The sequence below is a fragment of the Malaclemys terrapin genome, chromosome 8 (genome assembly GCF_027887155.1).
Source record: "Malaclemys terrapin pileata isolate rMalTer1 chromosome 8, rMalTer1.hap1, whole genome shotgun sequence".
Classification (NCBI taxonomy): Eukaryota; Metazoa; Chordata; order Testudines; family Emydidae; genus Malaclemys; species Malaclemys terrapin.
Window position 1 is genome coordinate 90,314,621 of NC_071512.1, and position 23,043 is coordinate 90,337,663.

The 23,043-nt window shown below is 39.3% G+C and overlaps 1 protein-coding gene across 4 annotated transcripts; it reads left to right on the plus strand.

The window, feature by feature from the left end:
* The first annotated feature begins 351 nt into the window (after positions 1–351).
* DEPDC1 (DEP domain containing 1) lies at positions 352–18,619 on the plus strand. 4 transcript variants are annotated; one of them, XM_054037747.1, is made up of 12 exons: positions 352–469; positions 925–1,190; positions 1,803–1,953; positions 3,298–3,413; positions 4,150–4,280; positions 4,604–4,651; positions 7,414–7,554; positions 8,068–8,949; positions 9,686–9,858; positions 13,005–13,181; positions 13,485–13,670; positions 17,033–18,619. In XM_054037747.1, the coding sequence occupies exons 1-12, from the start codon at positions 422–424 to the stop codon at positions 17,174–17,176; spliced, it is 2,463 nt and encodes an 820-aa protein (XP_053893722.1). In that variant the 5' UTR covers positions 352–421; the 3' UTR covers positions 17,177–18,619. The 4 variants fall into 4 exon arrangements, with proteins under 4 accessions (XP_053893722.1, XP_053893719.1, XP_053893721.1 ...); XM_054037744.1 differs by having other exon boundaries at positions 8,068–8,715; XM_054037748.1 differs by having other exon boundaries at positions 434–492.
* The last annotated feature ends 4,424 nt before the right edge of the window (positions 18,620–23,043 follow it).

Below are 23,043 nucleotides of genomic sequence, written 5' to 3' on the forward strand. Positions count from 1 at the left end.
TTTCTAGAGCTGGCCCGTGAGTCGTGCCGTGCTGCTAGTGAGACACATGGCCATCGTGTTACAAACAGCGGGGGTGGAGCTGCACTGGGGATGGGGTGACCCCGCTGTGCCTGCGGGAGACGCTTTGGGCAGAGGGGTCGGTGACGAGAGCTCCGGGCCCCACCCACCTGTTGTTCCATCCCACCGTGCGCACAGCGCGCGCACCCAACTCTCCCCAGCCGCCTGGGGCTGCTTCCTGCTAAGTCACCTGAGCGCGCTCTCTGTCACGTGGCCGCCTGGCTCCTCCAATCAGCGGCCCCGGTGCGCTCGAGCCCTCAATTCAAACAGTTAGACCGCGACGGTTAGCAAGTGTCACCCTGCTGGGTGGTCGCTCCCCTCCGCCCCCCATCTCCGGCCTGCGTACGGGGCCGCGGCGAGCAGCATGGAGAGCCGGCTGGTGACAGCGGGGCCCTACCGCGCCACCAAGCTGGTTAGAGGGGATGGGGGCTGCGGGTCAGCACACAGGGCGGGGGAAGGGTCTGTGGGGTGCCGGAGTGTGCGGTGCAAAGCGATTCCTGGTGGGGAGGGGGACTGGAGCCCCTGAGGGGACGGGGGACGGGGGAAAGGCAGCAAGGAGCGATGCGGCCCGGGGGCCGAGCCCCTGAGGGGACGGGGGAAAGGCAGCAAGGAGCGATGCGGCCCGGGGGCCGAGCCCCTGAGGGGACGGGTGACGGTGACGGGGAAAGGCAGCAAGGAGCGATGCGGCCCGGGGGCCGAGCCCCTGAGGGGATGGGGGACGGGGAAAGGCAGCAAGGAGCGATGGGGGCCGGGGACTGGCTGGGAGGGATAGGGATCCGTGGTCGAAATCCGCTCAACGTTTTGCTTTAATCTTCTCTTCTCTCCCCCACCCACACCCCCGCGTGCCCCGTCCCCGCTCCCTTGCAGTGGAATGAGGTTACTAAATACTTTCGAGCAGGGATGCCATTGAGGAAGCACAGGCAACGCTTCAGAAAACACGGGAATTGTTTTAGTGCCGTGGAAGCCGTGGACTGGCTTCACGAACTGCTAAGGAACAACAGGAATTTTGGTCCAGAAGTTAGTAGGCAACAAACAGTTCAGTTACTAAGAAAGTTTCTCAAGAATCATGTAATTGAGGATATAAAAGGAAGATGGGGATCAGAAAATCTAGATGACAACAACGACCTATTCAGGTGCTGTATGTACACCCATTGCTAAACTGTGAAAACTAACCAAGAGTACTCTGTAACGAGATCAACAGTTACTTTCTGTGGGGAAAGTAATTTTCAGTCAGAAGCAATACTGATTCACCAGGAAGTCAGCTTTTCCTCTACTCCTTCATTAATAATGCTGTTATGGGCTGCAGCCCAGCATTTCTGTAGCACTAAGTGCAAGGGGCCTGTCACCAACCCCACCCTGGCCCCAGAGCTTGCAAGGAGGATAGCATGCATAAGCATTCCTACATTGTGCTGTCTCCCTCCCCCGCCAGTGCCTTCTATCTACAGCCTACAGAAGGTATAATCAGAGCAGAATCTGCTCCAAGGACTTAACTTGAAAGTTGAACTTCCCACTACCGTCCTCCAATGAATTTGAGAGAAGGGAATGATATTCCAAAGCTAATTTGGAATTTTGCCTAATTTAAATTACGTATATGTTGTAGAGGTGTTTTGTGTTTTCTTCTTTTTATCTTAAGCCTCTACAGAGTCTTATTGGAATCATCACTGGGCACTAAATTTTTTGATGAAACTAAGTTCTTATTTTTTAATATGTTCTGAATGTGTTTACATTTATCTTGTTAATTATAGATTCCCTTCAACCTCTCCAGTTAAAACTTTGCAAAGGAAGTCTCTATTGAAAGAGAACACAGAAAATATTCCAAAAGAGGAAGGAAGTCTCTTTAAACTACCACATTTCTCCAGGAGGACTCCTAAAAAACATGAATTACTTGATACCTTGGTAATAACTTGTGCTTCTTATCGATCATGTCTTCTTTTCAGCATTAGGAAAACAAAAATAATCACCTCCTTTAGTGGCTGCATCATCTACTTCTGTAGAATCTTCATCTCCAGTTGAAAAAATAAGCTAGCAGCTTCCTTTGGACTACTCTCAGTGAAGTACAACAGTATGAGAATGCAACAGAAAGACACAGCAGCCCTGGTAACAAAAAGCCTTTATGCTATATGTGGTTGCTTACAGCTTGGAGTGCAACCTAAGATCTTAAGAAACTTGAACGGTAGATGTTCAAAATACTGTTTGTATGAAAACCATCTTAATTGTAAACTTGTATGTGGACTTGCTGAAATCTGACAAATTGGAAATAGTGAAATTAAGTACACCTCTATCTCGATAAAACGCTGTCCTCGGGAGCCAAAAAATCTTACCGCGTTATAGGTGAAACCACGTTATATCGAACTTGCTTTGGTCCACCGGAGTGCACAGCCCCGCCCCCCCGGAGCACTGCTTCACCGCGTTATATCAGAATTCGTGTTATATTGGGGTAGAGGTGTATTTGGGCTATTAATTGTATGTAGTAGATTGAACTACACTGTACAGTACAAACTGAAATCTATATATACAAGCTCTTCTCTTACCTACAATTTTAGATTAACTATAGACTAGTATTGGCTTATTCTTTTTTTTTCTCATTTAGTCACATAATAACAGAACTAAAAAAGATCACTTAATGCTCCTCCTCATTCCCCCCCCCCCAAATATGTTTTATAAATTTAAATATTTAATTCTTTTTTGTCAAACGATTAAGATTCCTCATAAATTCTTACAAACTTTATATATTTTAGGAACACTAAATCAGGATACATTACTTAGCTGGTAACTTACCTAACTCTACAACCTTGAATGTAGCTGCCCAGTCATTATTTGTTTTATTCTTTTGCTAATTTTTTTGTGCTTCTGACTCTCTGAATTTAGGCCCCAGTCCTGCAAGCACTTACGCATGCATTCAATATTTAGGGCCTTGGTTTCCCTTTTCATTCTGCATTTCGTTACTTTTGCCTTTAAATTTCAAAAATTTTTCTGTGGTGGACAGTAAACATTAGCAGTGGATGGAAAAGAGCTTTAGCCTTCTATTTTAAATTGGGATAAGACTCATTCAGTGATAAGAGAGCTTAAATTATAAAAAAGAAAATGAATGCATTCTTTAATTTGGAATAAAGCCTTCTTTACAAGTGTATGTGAGTAGGTTTTTGTTTTTAAATAACATTTTACTGGAATTTTGAGTTTGGCATTTGAGATACTTCAGAGAGTCAACAAAATATAACACGTATGATTGCTTATTTGTAGGAGAACATAGAAAACACAAAAAGTGAAATAATGGAAGAGGACAAGGAAAACTTACACAGGAAGAAAATAAGTCAAGAGGATATAGAAGAAATTTGGCGAAACATAATTTTGATACAGTAAGTCAATAACAAACTGGAAATAGTTGGGGAGAGTGTGTGTATATATCTTTTCCTGCCAGTACATAGGGATTAGGTCAGGGGTTGGCAACCTTTCAGAAGTGGTGTGCCGAGTCTTCATTTATTCACTCTGATTTAAGGTTTCGCGTGCAGTAATACATTTTAACGTTTTTAGAAGGTGTCTTTCTATAAGTCTATAAAATATAACTAAACTATTGTTGTATGTAAAGTAAATAAGGTTTTTAAAATGTTTAAGAAGCTTCATTTAAAATTAAATTTAAAATGCAGAGCCCCCCAAACCGGTGGCCAGGACCCGGGCAGTGTGAGTGCCACTGAAAATCAGCTTGCGTGCCGCCTTCGGCACAGGTGCCATAGGTTGCCTACCCCTGGATTAGGCCATTTTAGCTTCAACGTACCATCAGAGCAGAAGGTACATCCATGAGTACATGCTGTGTCAATAATTAATGATCTAAACAATTTATGAATTGCTTGCTTCTTGCTGTTGGCTCTTTCTATTGGTTCAGACAGACCTTTCTATTGGTTCAGACAGACCTTTAGTCATCTGGCATAAAAACTTACCTCTGACTCTTGGAAGCATTGGTCTTGGACTAAGAACTTGGAGTTTAATAAGTTAAATTTTGAGTTTTTCCTTGTTGAAGAGGTCCTGAAGTAATTAGCTTGTGTTCACGTGCTGTCAAGACTTCTGAAACAACATTTGTTCTCTTCCACCCTACAGCTTGCAAACCATTTTAGGTCTACCCTCTCTGGAAGAAGTCTTGCACTCAGCCCAAGTAATTCCTCAATATGTCATGTACAACATGAGTAACACAAGTAAACATGGTGTTGTTGTTCTGCAAAACAAATCAGGTTTGGTTTTGTTTTTGACATATGCTTCAAGTGCCAGTATTTAGTTATTGTCAAGTGGGAGATGACAGTAATTAACTATAGTAGTTTTTAAAACAGATTTGCTTAGGGTGATAAGTCTATTTTTCTTTCAAAACTAGAAAGTAGGGCAGGTGAGAATGTAATAAGTATAGTGATTTAAAAATCATTCTATGTATGCTTTTAAAACTAGTTAAATTCTATATATGATCTTCCTGTATTTAAAGTTTAACATCAGGTGGCTAGTTTATATAGTGGCAGTTGCTGAACAATTTTCTTACTTTTTTTTTTTTTTTTTTTTTTTGTAGAAGACCTCCCTCATTGGGTATTGTCAGCTATGAAGTGCCTTGCATACTGTAAGTTATACAAAAGTAGTCTTTAAAATTTCAGATACGAAGAAGCTTATTTTGGGGAGTGGAAATTCCAAAATGTTTGCTTATATGTGAGAGGTACTAGGCTCTTCTACACTGGATGCAAGTTCAACTATATCTAACAACCTGACATATTCAGAAGATATAACAGTAGGCTGCGTAAAACAGTTATGTATAAAGGTGACCTGTAAGGAAGAAGAGGTAAAGATAATGAAGTTATGTGGTGTGCATTAAAGAGGAAAGAGATCCTATAGAACAATGTACTACTCCTAATCATTGAGTAGACTACCTAAATATCCTAGTGCCAGCTTGCTTTATATGGATCCATGCATGAATCTCTCCCTACCCTTTCAAAAGGGGATGATCAGCTGGGGAGTTTAACTGAAGTGAGGGAAAGATGGCAACATTCCCCAATCAATTAGGGAATCTGCAGGAACATACAACGTAGAACTCTATTAATGTTATATGGAGCCCTGCTATGCTGGAAGACCTCCCTATCTCTTCTCACCATAAGGAGGGTTCCAAGTGGTAGCTACAGACTCCTGAGTCACTGGAAGAAGCTATGCTGGCAGGGAGCTGGGCAGAGATGAAACTTGAGTCTTCAGGCACAGTGCCTCTGTGTGGTTCCTTCTCAGATGTGGGATTTCAGGGACTAAACTACCTGCTTCTTGCACAGAACTGCCTGCTTCTCCCAGGCTGTGAAATAATTCAGAAAAAAATCTGAGCCAAACCTTGAAGAGTTTGCTAGTTTGGCCTGGCCCAGCCCATAATGTGATTATTTTTCTGAATAGGCATCAAAAGTGCTCAAGATTTTTGGCATTTTTGATGCAAAATCTGTTCTCATCGTAGAAAGGAATATTCCATAGTTTCCACTCTAAAGAACTATCTTTATTAGCTACTATCCTTAATTGAAGGTGTGACAAACTTGCAGCACAGTCCTCTCCACTCTAATATTTATATAGAAAAGAGGGAATGAAATGAAGAAGTGGAATATTTTCAAGACATAGGTATATGTTCCTATATTGTAGAATCAGGATAGCAAAATTAAGTGAATTCTCTTGAGAAATGAATGGGCGTCACTTCTATCTATGTAATGATCTGCACTGCATTTTTCAAGTTGTTGGCTTTGAACTGGATTAAAATAGCCTTTTAAAAAATAATGTAAAATTTAGCAAAAAGTTTATAAACTTTAAAAAAAAAATACTTTACACATGTGAAGTGGGCTAACAGAAATGACTTCACTTGGGCTTTCGGAATGTCAGTCTTTCACTTAAAAAAAAAAAACACACACACACACTTTATAAATGCTGATGAATGTATATGCATGGCTGTGTTGCAAGTCTTGTATCCAGTTGAATTCTTCATCAGTTGTACAGTGACTGATGTGTAACTTTTTTTTGAGAGAGAGAGAGATTTTGGAGAGGTAGGGAAAACATGAGTTTGACCTCATTGAGTTTCCTGCAGAGCAGTTCTCCTCAAAGAAGCAGTTTGGGGCATGCAAAATTTAGAAATGTCATGTCTCCCAACTCAGTTTTCACCATTTCACATGTACTGTATCTGCACTGGTGCCTATGCCATTGTGTGGCTTTTTTGCTTCCTCTCGCCGCACAACCTCCAGCAAAGCTCCATAAGAAGCTATGGTGGCATTGGCTGTGTCATTGCATGCATATATGTAACTGTTCAGTAGCAGCTGCAGGAGGGGCCCATATGCAGCTTAATAGAGCTGGGAGTTGAGTTTGCAGTGTGTGATTCACAGAAAGTGTCATTTTCCCCCCATTCCATGCACAGCCCCTAAAAAGCTAGAGTCCATTTGTGAAGAAAACTGTAAAGGAAAATGGGGACAGGGCAGAGAATGCTGCTTTGCTTCATCCTAGCCCATCTTTCTGTGAGGGTATGGTGGAGACCCATCTGCAGGGAAACTCTGGTTCAGTTTATTCTCTCCTTGTCCTCATCCATGCCCATAAATTGGTTCATTGCCCACTTTTGAAGATGCTATATTGGATGAAGAGCAAACCTGAAGTGCGCAGTTGTGATCATCTGGGGGGGGGGGGATATAGGTGAACAAAGTTTGCTCTTATTGCACCAGTTATGTAAGCTTTCAGTAGTGTGTGTGCACTTTAAAAAAACCAACCAAACACACACCTGTCCCCTAGCTAAAAACAAAAAAAAACTTTAGCAGCTGTATTAGTGAATTGAGCCTTAAGCATCTTGAATATGAAAAAATCTTAAATCTATTCTGAGTATCTGAAAATAAACTCCTAGGTGCCTGTAATTTTTGTTTTATTGCTTATGTGTATGTAATCTGTTTGGTTTGGGGTATTTTGGGGAGGTGTGTGGTAATTTTAACAGAAAAACTAAAATTAATTGCTTCTTTTGGCTCATTTTTAAGGGGTGGGTGAGAAGCAGAAGGGGTTGAAGTAGTCAAATAAGGGACTTCCTCTAAATTATTAATATTGAAATATATCTATCTTCTAAAGTTGAGTGACAGCTTCTTGTTCATCTGTTGCTATATAAACAGTTTTATTCTGTTTCTGCATACTAGTTACACAAGGCTGAACTACTGGTCCAATGTTTGTATAAGTAGATGGCTAACATGACTCTCCTTGAGAAATACTAGGCCGTCCCTACCATTCTTTCAGCTAATGTTGCAGAAGTTTTTTGTTGTGTGGTTTGGTGGTGTTTTTTTTTTTTTAGGTGATTATGAGAATAGTACTGTCGTGAGCCTTCTTTCCTCACCTTCTTTTTAGGGCCTAGAAGTAATGACATGAGCCAACCAACTTACATTGGTTTTGAACGGGATGTGTTCAGAACAGTCGCTGATTACTTTCTCAATCTACCTGAACCATTGCTTACTTTTGAATACTATGAACTGTTTGTGAATATTCTTGGTATGTATGACTTGAGAAATAACCTATTTTGTTAAGTGTAAAGTACAAATTTGGGTCTAGTAAGTTACACACATGTAACTGTGTGCAGAATTTGGCCCCCAATCTTTATGGCAGTATGAATTTGTGGGAGGCCACCAGTGCAGTAGTAGTTCTACATTACAATCTGAGTGAAAATACAACTACAATCTTGTGACAATAAATTCATATAAATTATCTGGTCTAACAGTGTCAAAGTATAATAACCACAGTCTCAAATAGTGTAAACTAATCCTAGTGTTGGTTTTAAAAGCTAAATGTAAAGTTTTATTGTCCTTAGTCTTGCATGTATGGGCTGTTTGTTGCATGTCTTGTTTAATGCTTTTTTTTTTTTTTTTTAGCTACAACTAACAATGTGGACTATATTAATGTCTTATATTTGTTGACTGTTCTGTTTTACTTAGCTACTTCAGTTCGTTCTTATCTTGTTCACTTTCACACCACTTGCATCTTAACTTGTATTTCATTTTCTGATAGTTGTGTGTGGCTACATCACAATTCCAAATAGACCCAGTGGAAAACACTGTATCCAAGATGAGGCGTGTGACCCACAGCCTTCAAAAACTCTGCACTTGAACTCTTTCAAGTCAACTGAATGTCTTCTACTAAGTTTACTTCGAAAAGAGACTGAAAAACAAGAGGAAGAATCTGAGTCTTCTGGAAATATTTCCCAAAATGAACGTACTCTTCAAAAAGAATGTGCTAAAAAATTACAGCACTATAATTTGGCATGTAAACGAGCCAGTGTTCATGATCTAAGAGGAGGAAGCTGTAAAAATCTGTCAGGTTTAAGGAATGAACAGGCCCTGTCTCTCAAACTTAGGGCAAGGTGCTATTCTTTGGAACAAATTGCAGCTACTACCTCAAGTTTTTGTAATGAAGTGGGATCAAACTCCCTCTATCAATCTGACATTAACATAATATCAGGCAAAAATAAGGAAAACCCACTACTACATTCTGGGTACAAAGCAGAATTGCTGTTGGATCTTGGATCAGATAGCACTGGGCAGAAACAACTGTGTGGTTCCAGGAGAGTGTCTGCATCAACAGTTCACGACCAAGAGCTATGTAATGGGAATCGCAAATCTAAGCAACTCTGCACATCTCAGAGTTTACTTGGAAGCAGTAAGTCCAGAAATTGCAGTGGCATCAACACACCAGTTGCTGAAATCACAGTAAAACCATATGCAATAATTCATCTTGGACAGAGAAAATCAAGTACTACCAGTGTGGTTACTATAGTAGAAAGTGAGCCTAGGGATTCTGATATCACAGTCAATAAAAGACTCTGCAAAAGTGCAGTAGAACTTTCAGAAAACTCTTTCACTCCAGCTTCCTTTATGTTGACTGGCACGCAAAGTAAGATTGCTCTCCAAAGCATGTGGTATTGGCTTACTGTGTTGACTAACTGTCTCTGCTTTCCTACTTTCTTTGGCCCCATTATTGGATTTTTAAATAGCAAAATCTGTACTTCATGGTTTGTTTAAAGAATATTCTAATGGCTATGAAATTAAGTAACTTAACTAATTATATTACATACAAGCTTTTGTATCTTCCATAATACATGCTCGTGGGTAGTATCCTCTCTTCCCCAAATAGTGATGTCTAAGCAATTCACCATATTTTGCTCTTTGTTCAGGTAAGTACTATTTCTTGTGATACAAACATCTGAGAGAAAGGGAGGAATCAACATAGATTTCCCTGCTTCTAAGTGATGTTTCTTCACGTTCTTTGAAACTGGATGCTGAATGAAGTTTCTAGGTGTCTTTAGATGCCTGGAAATTGGCCAAACAATATATAATAGAATAACAGAAAATACTTAACACTAATGTGCAGAAATAGCTTCAGTTATATTCCTCTGCTAGTCTTGATCTGCGTCAATAATATGTGTCAGAACAAAATGAGATTAACTGGGGGTGAAGACCATGCAAAAAATGTTGAAATAACTGATCCCTTTTTATGTTAGAGCAGACTGTGCTATAAAGTGGCTGCTGTCTTAACTGAATAAAATGAAATGGCTGATACTAAGGTACCACTGTCCTTCATATTGTTTCAAAACTTAATTACAGCTGTTTTTATAATTATTAACTTTTAGATCTTCTCCGGCCTCATTTAGAAAGAGTTGCTATTGAAGCACTACAGATATGCTGTTTGTTGCTTCCTCCACCAAATCGTAGAAAGCTTCAACTCCTAATGCGTATGATCTCTCGAATCAGCCAAAATGTTGATATGCCTCGACTTCATGATGCAGTGGGCACAAGGTCTCTGGTAAGACACCTTTTTCTAAGAGTATGGATAACTTTATTCAATAGCATAAAAATAATGCTTAAATCTGAGAAAAGCAAGAATATTCAATATTAACAGAGGAACTTAGTCTTTGTCTCACTAATTCTAGTATGTAACACAAATATGTCACTCCTGGTATACTTGTGAAAATCTGCATCAAAGTAAACTCTCTTGTTTAACTCCATCTGAACATATTCTAAATAGATTTTTGGGGAAACTTTTTATTTGAACAGCCTTTATTAACTTTTTAAAAGAACAGAAAAGATTCAGTATTTTTTTTGCTTCAATGATTCCTTCTACACCTCACTGTCAATAACTAAATTGATATTGTCAATTAAATTCCTACAAAACCTTGTAAGTATTTTTTAATTGACGCTCTGTTTTAACTGATATGAACACAAAACTTATTTTGCTTTCCTGTAACTTAAAAGGTCTAATGGATATGTTTTGAAAAATAGTTTTTGGCTAAAGCTCTTGCAGTGTGTCTACTTGAGGTAGTTTATTTTTGTTTTGTCCAGTATGGAGTGAATTTCCATAGCCGAGCGTTAGCATAGCCTTTTTATTATATAAATGTTATGTCAGGACTCTAGCTATTGTACACCGATGCCACTAGATGTTAAAATTAAAGAATGGACCTAACTGTAGGGTTTACATTTTGAACTCTAGTAGGTCCAATGCCAGAAAGGAAACAGAAGTGAGTCTGTTAAAGGCTTAAAGCTGTAAGGACTGAATTTAAGCTTGCAGTGGAAAGAATAGAGGTATTTACAGTTGTTAGAATGACATCAAACCTTTGTTTAGTTCTCTTACCATACTCCCTACAGTTATTTAAAAACACATTAAACAAATACTGATTATAGAATGTTAATTAAAAATGGGAAACAAGAAATGAGTAAATACTTGTCAGTTATTGCAAGTGATGTAACAGAGGTTCTGACCATTTATGCCATCTTGAACTCTCTTTTTTGTGTAAGAGACAAGGGTGTTAGCCAGTGAGTTTTCCTACATAAACTGGAAGGATGATGAAGAACTTAGTATAGTTTGGTTGAGGTATGGAACTAGAACAGTGGTTCCAAACTGGGGTTCGTGAACCCCTGGGGATTTGCAAAATGTTACAGGGGGTTCTCAGGAAAAAATTCCCTAATGGTGGACAGAGCTGTTCCTAGGGACCCCGGGCAGACAAGGCCAGGAGGATTCCAAAAGCTAGGCAGATCAATGCAAGCATATCTATCACACTGAGGAGATTTAAACTTCAAGACTCCTTATAAGAAATGGAAAGGGAGGTGGATATTTTTTGCTGTTTTTAAAATTAAATAGGCCGCTAGTATTGTTTTCTAAATTATTATGAAAAACAAGTTTAAGCTTTGTTGTAATGTGTGTTGTTTGCCTGGACTGCTCAAGACCTGAATGCTTGTGTAGGAGGAATTCTTTGAGTTGGCTTCTTAAATACCTTCATGCTGTTTCACATCTGATACTCCTTGATGAAACCTAGGAGCCTTGTCTTATAACAGGCTTATTCAAAGTGATACAAGCTACGAAAGTGAGATCTTGGAAGAGTGTTGCTGTTTTCATAATGTAATAAAAATACAGTAATGATTATTAATAATAATAATAATAATAATAAACAGTGTGTAATAAGCATGTCATAAAAATAAATTTTATATTTCCAAGATCACTGCTTTTATAATTTGTACTCAGGTAAAGGAGAAAATCCCTGGAAATATTCATTTTTGAGGGGGTTGCAAAACTTGACATTTTAGTGAAAGGGGTTCACAGGTTGTTAAAGTTTGAGAACCACTGAACTAGAAGCTAGGCAGATCTGAGTTGTATTCCCAAATCAGTGTATACAGCCCTTACTACAGTGGGACCTTTATCACTGATTGGGGCCTCTAGATCCTGCCACAACACAGTCTATAATGATTATGGGGAATTCATAAATATTATTAATAAAGTGATTTGAGATCTGCAAATGGAAGATGGTGTATAAGTGAAAATTATGTGTTGTTTGGTTTTTTTTTTTAAGGAGAGCACTTCCCCTAACTTCAACTGAATATTGTTAACTTCTTACTTAAACTATTGCTGTTTTGTTCAGCAACTGCCACATTTCATCTCAAAGATGACTATTTCATAGACAAACTTATTCCTATTGTATTTTGTAAAGCACTTGGGATCCACTAATACATTTGGGTGAAATGTGCCAAATAAATATTAGTTCATTATTCATTTAGAGCTGTTGGCTTTCCTCTGCTATCTTAAGCAGAGGGGAGTTAAATTTGGAAGAACCTAGTGGGCAGGTGAGGAATAGAAATATCAACTCTGTGGCATTTTAGCCTCTAGATCAGTGGTTCTCAACCTGTTTACCATTGTGGGCCACATATGCAGCTCTCTATATGTTATGTGGGCTGCATCCACACTATATATACTATCTGTATGGCCCTGAGGATGTTACATGGGCCACAGCTGTGTGCTGATTGGGCCAGGGGTTGAGAACCACTACTCTAAATCCTGCAGTATTAACTCCCTCAGAGTCTCCTCTTCTGCTGCTACTCTGCAAAACCAGGAGATGTTTCCATGGGGAAAAGTAACCCTGATAGCTGTTTCAAGGTGTGTCGCTTTTCCTGCATAGCAGAGAATGTGAATGCAGTTTTCTTGTACTCTTCTTCCTGGCTAAATTTTTTTGAATTTGAAACTCAAAACTGTAAGCTCTAGTTAATCATAAAACTAGAATTATACTCTGTTCTTATACAAGCATCACTTTGTTTCAAATGGGAGAAAATGGCAGATTTCCTCCTTGCTCCATTAATATATGTCAACAGTGCAGGAAGGTGAGGTACACGTCTATCTTGATATAACGCTGTCCTCGGGAGCCAAAAAGTCTTACTGCGTTATAGGTGAAACCGTGTTATATCAAACTTGCTTTGATCCACCAGAGTGCGCAGCCCGCCCACCCCCCGGAGCACTGCTTTACCGTGTTATGTCCGAATTTGTGTTATATTGGGTCACGTTATATCGGGGTAGAGGTGTACTTTGATGCAAACCTGTAGCAGGGAATGCAGTATGGAGCTGCAGGGAGAAGGAAAAGAATCCAAATGCCATAGTTGTACATACTAACAACCTGTTAAAACTTCTAGATGATACAGACTTTTTCTCGATGTGTGTTATGCTGTGCAGAAGAAGTGGACCTTGATGAGCTACTTGCCACAAGATTAGTTTCATTTCTAATGGATCACCAGCAGGACATTTTTAAAGTTCCAACTTACCTACAGGTTGCAGTGCAAGATCATATAGAATCTCTAAAGACAGCTCAGGTGGGTCCTGTGACAAAAAGTTGAACCCTCTTTGCTAATTGCTGTTTATGAATTGTAGGGTATTAAACTACTACTGTCAGTTTAAAAAAAAACTATATTCCATTCCTTTTTTTTTTAAAGTACAATCTTTCATGCAACTAGCTTTACAATTATAGATAGGTTTTTCATTTTTTTTAGCAATTTAACTTTCTAAAACTTGCATTTAATTTACAATGTAACTGAATGCCAGTGAGGCAATAACTTTGCAACCAAACAAGATCCTTCAAGCATGTGTAGATTTTTTTGTTGCCCTTCTTGTTTCAGTTCCAGTATCCAGGGGAAGAAATCAGTGCTATTTTGCCAACTTATTCATATTGTAAGCGGATAACTCCTCAGGAGTTTGATGAACAAAAAGTTTCTACCTCTCAAGCAGCAGTTGCAGAACTCTTGGAGAACATTATCCGGGACAAAAGCTTGTCTCTGAAAGACAAAAAAAAAAAGCTAAAACGGGTAAGAAAAGAAATGGGCTATTCTGTTTTGTTTTGTTTTTTGGTGGGACTTTGTTTTTAGGTTTTGGGTTTTTTTTAGAACACTCAGTTGTAGTTTGCAAGATGGTTTTTAAAAATTCATAAAGGTGAAGGAGAGAATTAATTATCTAATTACTAGATCCTGGCACATCAGCAAACTCCTCTTTAAAAACGAATTCTAGTCTGATAGCTAAAAGAATTGGGTACAGCCATCTGGATGAGTACTTGTCATGATGGCAATTTCTGATCCTGTTTTGAAAGGGGCTTGGTCTCCACTATAAGAATTCATGTTGGTTAGCAACAATGTTTTTCAAACTAAGTACAATTTAAGAGTAAAACACAAATCATTTTTTTTCAAAGCCCTCTGCATTAAATACCAACTCTGTGGTAGGAATTAGAGTTATTTCTTGTGATATACTAAATGCACCAGGTTTCTTGCTTAATTTTTGAGCCAGGCTCTTCACTAGGTAAAACTCTGATGTAAAGGGCGCAAAAATAAAAGTAAGTGGTTTTGGTTAAATTTTAAGACCAGATTATTCCGATGAGAAGCCCTCTTCTGACCAAGTAACTGGTACTTTCTAACATACTGATAGAGTTCTGAACGACTTACATATTGCTTCAGGTTATCTGATATTTCTAAATTCTACTAAGCTGCTGCCTAATAGTCAAACTAATAGCTCAACAACTTTGGCAGGACTTAATGCTGGAGGATTTTTTTCTCTTGCAGAAAACCTTTGGCAAATATCTCTGATCAGTGAATAGTGTACTTGTCCCAGAATTTACTAAGCACATCTTGTGACAAACACAGCTCCACAAAAGCTGCTTTTAAATTTTCAAGTTGCCCCTTTTCCCTCTTCCCCTCCCCCAGCCTCCACAAAAAGAATGATTTTGTAGGACTTGAAATGTTTCTTAAACTTGGTCACAAACCAAAAGGCTGGGCCTCCATTTTTTTTTAATTAATTGAAACTGGCTGTATGAAATAAATAGTACCAGCATTGGTAGATTAAACCTTTTGACTACCCCCAGATTTCTTTGTGGAGACGGGAGGGAATTCCCCATGCATCCCTTGCCTTTCAGCCCTGCAAGGATCAGGCTACAGCCTCTGCAGAGTAAGGAGTGTAGAGAGAGCTCTAGCTGTACAGCTGCTTCCTGTGGGTGGTGGGGGGAGAGAGCTTTGATCTTGGGGCTCACTGCATTTGCTCTAAACTGGCCCTGTATGCATGTGTATTTTTGGACAAAAATGCTCTGGTGTTGTGACATTGAAATGCACAAGTTTGCCTCAGTAGCACAAGCTGAGGCCTAGGTCTAGCAGAAAGCCACACAGATAAAAGTACAGTGCTCATCTGCACAACCACAGCACACTAACTGCTAAATAAAATTACTGTGCTGGAATAGTCAGTGAATGTTGTGCCTTCATTATACCTGAAAGTAACCAGAAAAGTGCATATTGCTTCTCTGGCATTTTCTGGCACACTGCAGTGTGTGCAATGACTTTTTGTTTGAAACTGAAAGGTTGGGGGCAGGGGGTTATGAATATTGTTTGGTTTTGGTGTACCGCTTCCAACAAGCACATGCACCACATTCTGGGAACTTCTCATATAAAGTCAACTAATTTGTAAGACTGCTTGAGGCCATGAGAATATGTAAGAATTAGTAGTTTTACTCTCAGCGATTGAGGCAGATACTACATACTTTCCTGAAATGATAACCCTGTGGAGCATTTTGGCTTTTTGTTGTTGTGGGGTTTTTTAATCGATATGCTCTTTCCTTTAGGAATAGGTCCAATTATTTCTGCCACCCACCCCAAGCCTATAAACCAGGGGTAGGCAACCTATGGCACGGGTGCCAAAGGCGAGCTGATTTTCAGTGGCACTCACACTGCCCGGGTCCAGGCCACTGGTCTGGGGGGGCTGTGCATTTTAATTTAATTTTAAATGAAGCTTCTTAAACATTTTAAAAACCTTATTTACTATACATACAACAATAGTTTAGTTATATATTACAGACTTATAGAAAGAGACCTTCTAAAAACGTTAAAATGTATTACTGGCATGCAAAACCTTAAATTAGAGTGAATAAATGAAGACTCGGCACACCACTTCTGAAAGGTTGCCGGCCCCTGCTATAAACTTTGCTGTCATTTTGAAAAAGCTGACTTCATCAGCAGAAAGTTTTTGATCTGTTGAATAAAGTTCATATACCACTTCCCTCTTCCCGACCACTGCACCAAAAAACAGAAGAGATAATAGGAAAGCAGCTTGGTTTCAGAAACCCATTTTTGATGTAATATTCCATATCTACATATCTGTAGATATTCCAAGCTGCTTTCCTATTATCTCTTCTATTTTTTGGTGCAGTGGTTGGGAAGATATCTACAGATATGGAAAACAGGATGAGTAGGAAACTTTCCTAGTACCATCAAAATTTGCATAATTTAAACTTTAATGCAAAAAACTAAATTTCTATTGTTATGGTCATAAAAGATTCCAAATGAGAACAGAGTGTGTGCCAATGCAAGATTGTCTTCCTTTGTCTGCGGATAGCTAGCTCCAGTGTTGCTATGCTGCAGAAGGGTGAAAGCTGACTGGAATGTTCAGAACTTTGTGGATGGTGCAAAGCATGATGTGTATGTCACTGCTGTTTGACAAAGTCAGGAACAACAGCAGAGACTAACATTTAAAATGGAGAGATGGGTGTAGTTCTGCATAAGGGTAACTGGCATTGGCTGAGTACAGGATAGAGGAGTGCTTGCACTTACCTCCATCTCCAACACAGTAGCCAGTAGACCATGGAGTGGGAGTGGGAAAGAAAGAGAATGTACTTCTTTTTTGTGTGAGAGAGAGAGAGAGAGAGAGACTTCAATATTATCAGAGTCGGATCTGAAAGATAAAACCCATGAACAGGGTTCAAGTATGCCATCCGGGTAGGTATTCTAGCACCTCTTTCCCAGCAGCTGTTGGAGGCAGAAAGAGAAGGAAAAGAGGATACTTAGCACTAGAGAGGAACTAAAGAGTTAAGCCATGCTATATTATAGAAAAGAAAACGTAGAGTAAAGCCTTGAAGGGAAGTAAGGCCTGACAAAACAAAATAGGGAGTACTATACACTTTTAAACAAAGCATTAAATAGAAATGGGATAATATTACAGTTGAATGCAGTACAAAATAGTTATTTTCCTGTAGGGTAGGGGCCAGGGGTTTGGTAGGATATCACAGCAAAGATATTTTTCATCCTGGCTAGCAGGCTTACTCCCCAGACTAATAGGTGACTAATCAGGTTGTTATATTTTTCAGGCTCTCTGTATCTTCTTTTAAGTAGTTTTTTATAATTACTCTTTTGTGTTTTAGTTTCAGAAGGAATATCCACTGATCTACCAGAACAGATTTCCAACTACAGAAAGTGAAGCAATATTATTTGAAAACAAACCAACAATTAAGCAACCAATGCTTAGCTTGAAAAAACCAAAGTTTCGTAGTGTAAGATACTATTAGGTATTCAACTATAGCTCTTGAATCTATTTATCTGATAGGTATATGCATAATCTAGTGAAGGACATTTACTATGAAAATCTGATATTTACTTTGTGGAGGGGAAGAGAGATGTGCACATGCACACTTTATGTTGAAAGGTGCCAAAGTATCTTTCTTCTGAAGATCACTTTTCACTTACCAAATCTTGAAATGAGATAAATATTTAATGTTTACAAGTTACCCAACACATACAAACAAATATTGAGTTGTATGTGTTGAATCTCAGAAGTAGAAAGAAATGTGAAAAGAAACATGAAGTTATTAGTAACCAAAAAATGTGTGTGTGTTATTACTACAGTCTGGGAAACTAATAGTATATGTATTGTTGTAACTTTTGTGTTAAATCTGTTTTGGAAATGATGCTATTTAAATTGTAGTTTTGGTTTTTAATCATTTCTTGTGTACTGTATAAATGCTCTGGTTGGCTACTCCGTATAGTGTGTACTTGCAACAAAACATTACCTTTTTGGATTGAGAAAGGTGACATCCAGGCCCCACTGACTTCAGTAGGGCTAGAAATTCACCCTAGGTTAGGAATTAATCTGTTTATCGAACTTCAACCTCGTATATACTTTTCATTTGCACTCATTTGTAAATCATTAAAATCATCTTAACTTTTTAATATATTTATACATGTTAAAACTATTATACTTGATTTTATATATATTTCTAATTTTTGATGGAAAGCTGATCTCAAATACATGGATAACTGACCTGATATTCTGCTCGAACAAAATAAGTAAGAGGGGAGGATGATATATGCCAATTTGGTTCAGTGTAGGTATATAGGTATTGTATATTAGGCTTCAGTGTTTTATTTATAACACTGCTGAGCTGGCTTTTACAAGACTTTTGAAAAATGTCCATATTGTTCCCTCTCTTAAACATCATGGGTGATATTATGGCCCTAATGAAGGCAATGGGAGTTTTCCTGTTGAATTGGTGGCTAGGATTTCATCTCTTATCTTCAGCAGGATTTTAAATTTCTGTGCAATAAATTTCACATCTTGAAAGTAGTGTTTTTTCCAGGTATTTCCATATACTATGTTATCATTTGTGTACTATTTTTGTTGTTGTTGTTGCCAGGGTTTTTTGTGGGTGGGTTTGGTTTTTGTCTTTTAAATTCAGGACAACTTGTGCATATGTAGAATGTAGGGGGGCTTTTGTTGAGAGGGCGGGTTTGTTTTATCCATTCAGTTTTATGGATCACTTATTTGTGTATTGTATTTAAGCACTTCTATGTATTGTTAAAGGTATAAGTTAGATGTAAATGGTCACTGTTAGTTATGCTGGTGATTTAATGTAGTTAAATCACAGTTTATTATCTATTTAATGCAGAAGACTTGTCATATTGTTAAACTCTTTTGCACACTGTACATGCATATTAAGCCATACCGAAACTAAACTTGGATTGTAGGGAGCACGTGTTTTTGTGTGTGTGGTTTTTAAACTCTGGATTTGTAGATAATCTTTTTGAATGAAGTCCTGGCCCTATTGTAGTCAATGAGAATTATACCATTAATTTCAGCAGGACCAAGATTTCACCTTTTAACAATCCAGATCCAGCCCCTAAATTCAAACATGTGGAACTGTAAACATGTGAGTAGCCCTACAAGGGGATTACTCTTTGTAAGTGTTTGTAGAATTGGGCTTGCAGCTTGTACATAAAGTAGCTGCATTACAGCTGTAAAACAACCACCAGCTAAATGATTTAGAATCTTAGTGAGCTGCAAAAGGTGGGATGAAGGAGGGAGGGGGTTTGTGCCATTCTTTATGCATTTATAAAAGCATAGCCTGAAAGTCATTTTGCCCACCCCTCAAAAAACAAAAAAATCCAGATTGTTTTCTTACAGTAGAAATGCGGGTCTTGTCTGCCTTTGACTTATGGGAGATGGTAGAACTCGTGAAACTGATAGAAGAAGGGAATGGATTTTCTTTTAGGGTGGTTTGAAACGTAGTGTTTGTTAATGCCTTTATACAGCGTATAGTAGTAAAAAAGCACAAACCTTCCCTTTCCCTATGCAAGTCACCTTTAAAGATTCCAAATCAGTAGCTATACACTGTGAAATACATCAGAAGTATTATAATATCACCTGTGAAAGATAAGAATTTGTATCCAACAACAATTAGCATACATGGTGACGGAGGGATCATGAGATTCATGGACAGTGTTGCTTGAAAGCTGGAAGAGTGACTTATGTAATGGAATATTCATTTTGATACCTGTCTGTTTTAGTCTTTTGTGGAAAATCTTTTGGATGAGAGAGTTTTTATTACCATGTCATCTGAACTTGCTCAGAACAGGATGGGATGATGTGAAAGTAAAAGTGCATGGAGGTTAAAAACATTGCTCCATTGCTGCCAACCGTGTGGCTGCATCAGCGGTCCAGGTGGGGTATGTGGGGAGTTTAGTGATGAGCCAGGCTGAGTGCATTTAGGCTTAATTCTTGTTTAATGCATTTGGAGATACTTGGAGGGAGTGTAACTAAAGTGTAAAGTATAATTAGTCTTCAAGTAGTAGTCCATAAGGACACAAGAATGACCATACTGGGTCAGACCAATGGTCTATCTAGGGTGACCAGATCTGCTGACAGTGGCCCACACCGTATGCTTCAGAGGGAATGAACAGAAACGGTAATTACTGAGTGAGCCATCTCCCATCATCTGGTCCCAGCTTCTGGCAGTCAAAGGCTTAGGGATATCCGGAGTATGGGGTAACAAACTTGACCATCTTGGCTAATATCCATCGATGGACCTATCCTCCATGAACTTATCTAATTCTTTCTGAACCCAGTTTAGTCTTCACAACATCCCCAGCAACAAGTTCCACAGGTTGAGTGTGCATTGTGTGAAGAAGTACTTCCTTATGTTTGTTTTCAACCTATTGTCTATTAATTTTATCTGGGGACCCCTGCTTCTTGTTTTATGTAAAGGAGTAAATAATAATTTTCTTCACATCATTCATGATTGTACAGACCTCTATCCTATCCCTCGCCCCATAGTTGTTTCTCTTCCAACCTGAACAGTCCCAGTCTTTTTAATCTCTCCTCATATGTAAGCTGTTCCATACCCCTAATCATTTTTGTTGCACTCCTCTGTACCTTTTCCAATTTTAATATCTTTTTTTGAGAAGGGGTGACCAGATCTGCACACACTATTCAAGGTGTGGGTGTACTATTGATTTATATAGTGGTATTATGATAGTTTCTGTCTTATTATCTATCCCTTTCCTAATGGTTCTTAACATTTGTTAGCTTTTTTGACTGCCGCTGCACATTGAGCAGATGTTTTCAGAGAACTATCCACAATGACACCAAGATTTCTTTCTTGAGTGGTAAAAGCTAATTTAGTATTTTGTATATATAGTTGGGATTGTTTTCCAATGTGCATTACTTTGCATTTATCAACATTGAATTTAATCTGGAATTTTGTTGCCGTCACTCAGTTTTGTGAGATCCCTTTGTAACTCTTCGCAATCTGCTTTGGACTTAACTATCTTGAGTAGTTTTGTATCGTCTGCAAACTTTGCCATCTTACTGTTTATGCGTTTTTCCAGATCATTTATGAATATGTTGAACAGCACTGGTCCCAGTTCTGATCCTGGAAGACCCCACTATTTACCTCTCTCCAATGTGAAAACTGACCATTTCTACCTTTTTGTTTCCCGTCTTTTAACCAGTTACTGATGCATGAGTGTACCTTCTCTCTTGTCCTATGACTGCTGCACTCCATGTGCCTTCAGCCAATTAAGTCAGCATTCCTAGTGGCCATAACATCAGCCAGGAGAATTAGAAGAGATTCAGGCCCTCCTATGCTATCTTTCTGAAGGACAAAGTCACTCTTAGGCCTCATCCAAAGTTTTTTGCCTAACAGTCTGATTTTTCACATTAACCAGTGTTTTCACCTGCTGGTCTCTGTTCCCCAAACTTCATTCTTCACCAGCCGAAGCAAAACTTCACACACGGGTCGTGGTTAGAGAGTTCTGTTATTTAGCCAGGATTAAATTGATTAGCGCTTAACCAAGACTGTTGCATTTGTGAAATAAGTGAGGACCACCAGTATCCTCACAGAGATTATCTAAATGGATCTCCAACTGTATATGTACCTGCTATGTGTTAGCAAAAAAAGGAATCTCTATGGACACATCAGGTCTCATTCAACTTCAGCCCAGGCAGCCTCCACTGACATTTTGAACAATTTCCCTGACTGAAATATGTAAGGCAGAGCCATTGAGTTCAGTCCATACTTTTTTCTCACTGCCTTGGTACAGGCCTCTAGATCAGATGCAAGCTTTAGAAGGGTGATCCTTCAAAAGATATTTACACAAGACTCCTTTAACTGCTTCCGAGCATGGAATACTGCCTGCTAATCACGGAGAGTAAAATCTATGTGGACAATGTCTCAAAGAAAAGAAAACGGGTAACTAACTTTATAGTAACTGTGGTTGTAGTTCATTGAGATGTGCTGACCATACAGATTCGACGACCCACCCTCAGTCCCCATTCTGCCATTCAGAGTCGTTATTGGTGAAGAAACTAAGAGGTGGTTTAGGCCACCCTGACCTTTATAACCTCTGCTACGGTGACTGTGAGGGCCCCAGAGTGCAGCCCCAAAGGACACTGCTACTAAAAAAAAATCCAATTTCATGTACAATTTCATGTGCATTAAGAGAAGAATCTATGCAGACAACACATCTTGAAGAAAAAATAGTTACTAACTTTTCTGTAACTGTTGTTCTTTGAGATGTTTTGTACATATCCATTCCAATGTAGGCGTGTGTGTGCTCTGAGCACAGGCCCTGGACATTTTTCCTTCAGTGATACCAGTCAGGGTGGCTTTGATGCCCTCTGGTACCATGCACTCAGCGCTGGTATAAAGAACCCAGCCAATCCCACGCCTCCTCAGTTCCTTCTTTCCAGCCAACTCCAAATGAGTTGTGGAATGGACATGTGCAACACATCTCAAAGAACAATAGTTTTGGAAAGTAATTGTTGTTTTTTCTGAGTGATGTCCATTCAAATGTAGGTGACTCCCAAGTAATTGCATAGGAGGTGGGATTGGGGTTCACGGACATGCTGACTGTAAAACAACTCAGCTGAAACTGGCATCATCTCTAACTTATTGAGTAATGGCGTAACAAGTAGAGAATGTACACATTAATGACCAAGTTGCCACTCTGCAAATGTCCTGAATGGGGACCTGAGCCAGGAGTGCAGTTGATGATGATTGCGCTCTCATGGGGTGGGCAGTCAGGTTAGCTGATGGCGGAATACCCGTCTGCTCATAACATGTACAAATGGACGATGTGATCCATGACAAAAGTCTCTGAGCAGAGATAGGGAGATCTTTCATCCTTTCTGCAATAGCTACAAAGAGTTGGGTGGATCTACCGAATGGTTTGATCTGCTCTATGTAGAATGCTAGGACATGTCTAACATCCAGAGTGCGAAAACATTCCTCCTCCGTACTCACGTGTGGCTTTGGATAGAAAACAGGTAGGAAGATTGCCTGATTACTATGAAACTGGGAAACCACCTTTGGGAGGAAGCTTGCGGGAGGATGCAACAGCATCTTATCCTTAAAGAAAACCATGTATGCAGGCTCTGATATGAGGGCGCGGATCCCCAAGACTCTTCTGGCTGAAGTAATGGCCACTAAGAAAACCACCTTCCAGGAAAGGGACAACAAGGGACACGTTGCCAACTGCTCAAATGGGGGACATGTATGTTTTGATAAGATCTGGGTTAAGTCCCATGGAGGGACAGGTTTCCGTACTTGGGGGTATAGTCTTTCCAGGTCCTTGAGGGAATGGATGGACATCTCGTGTG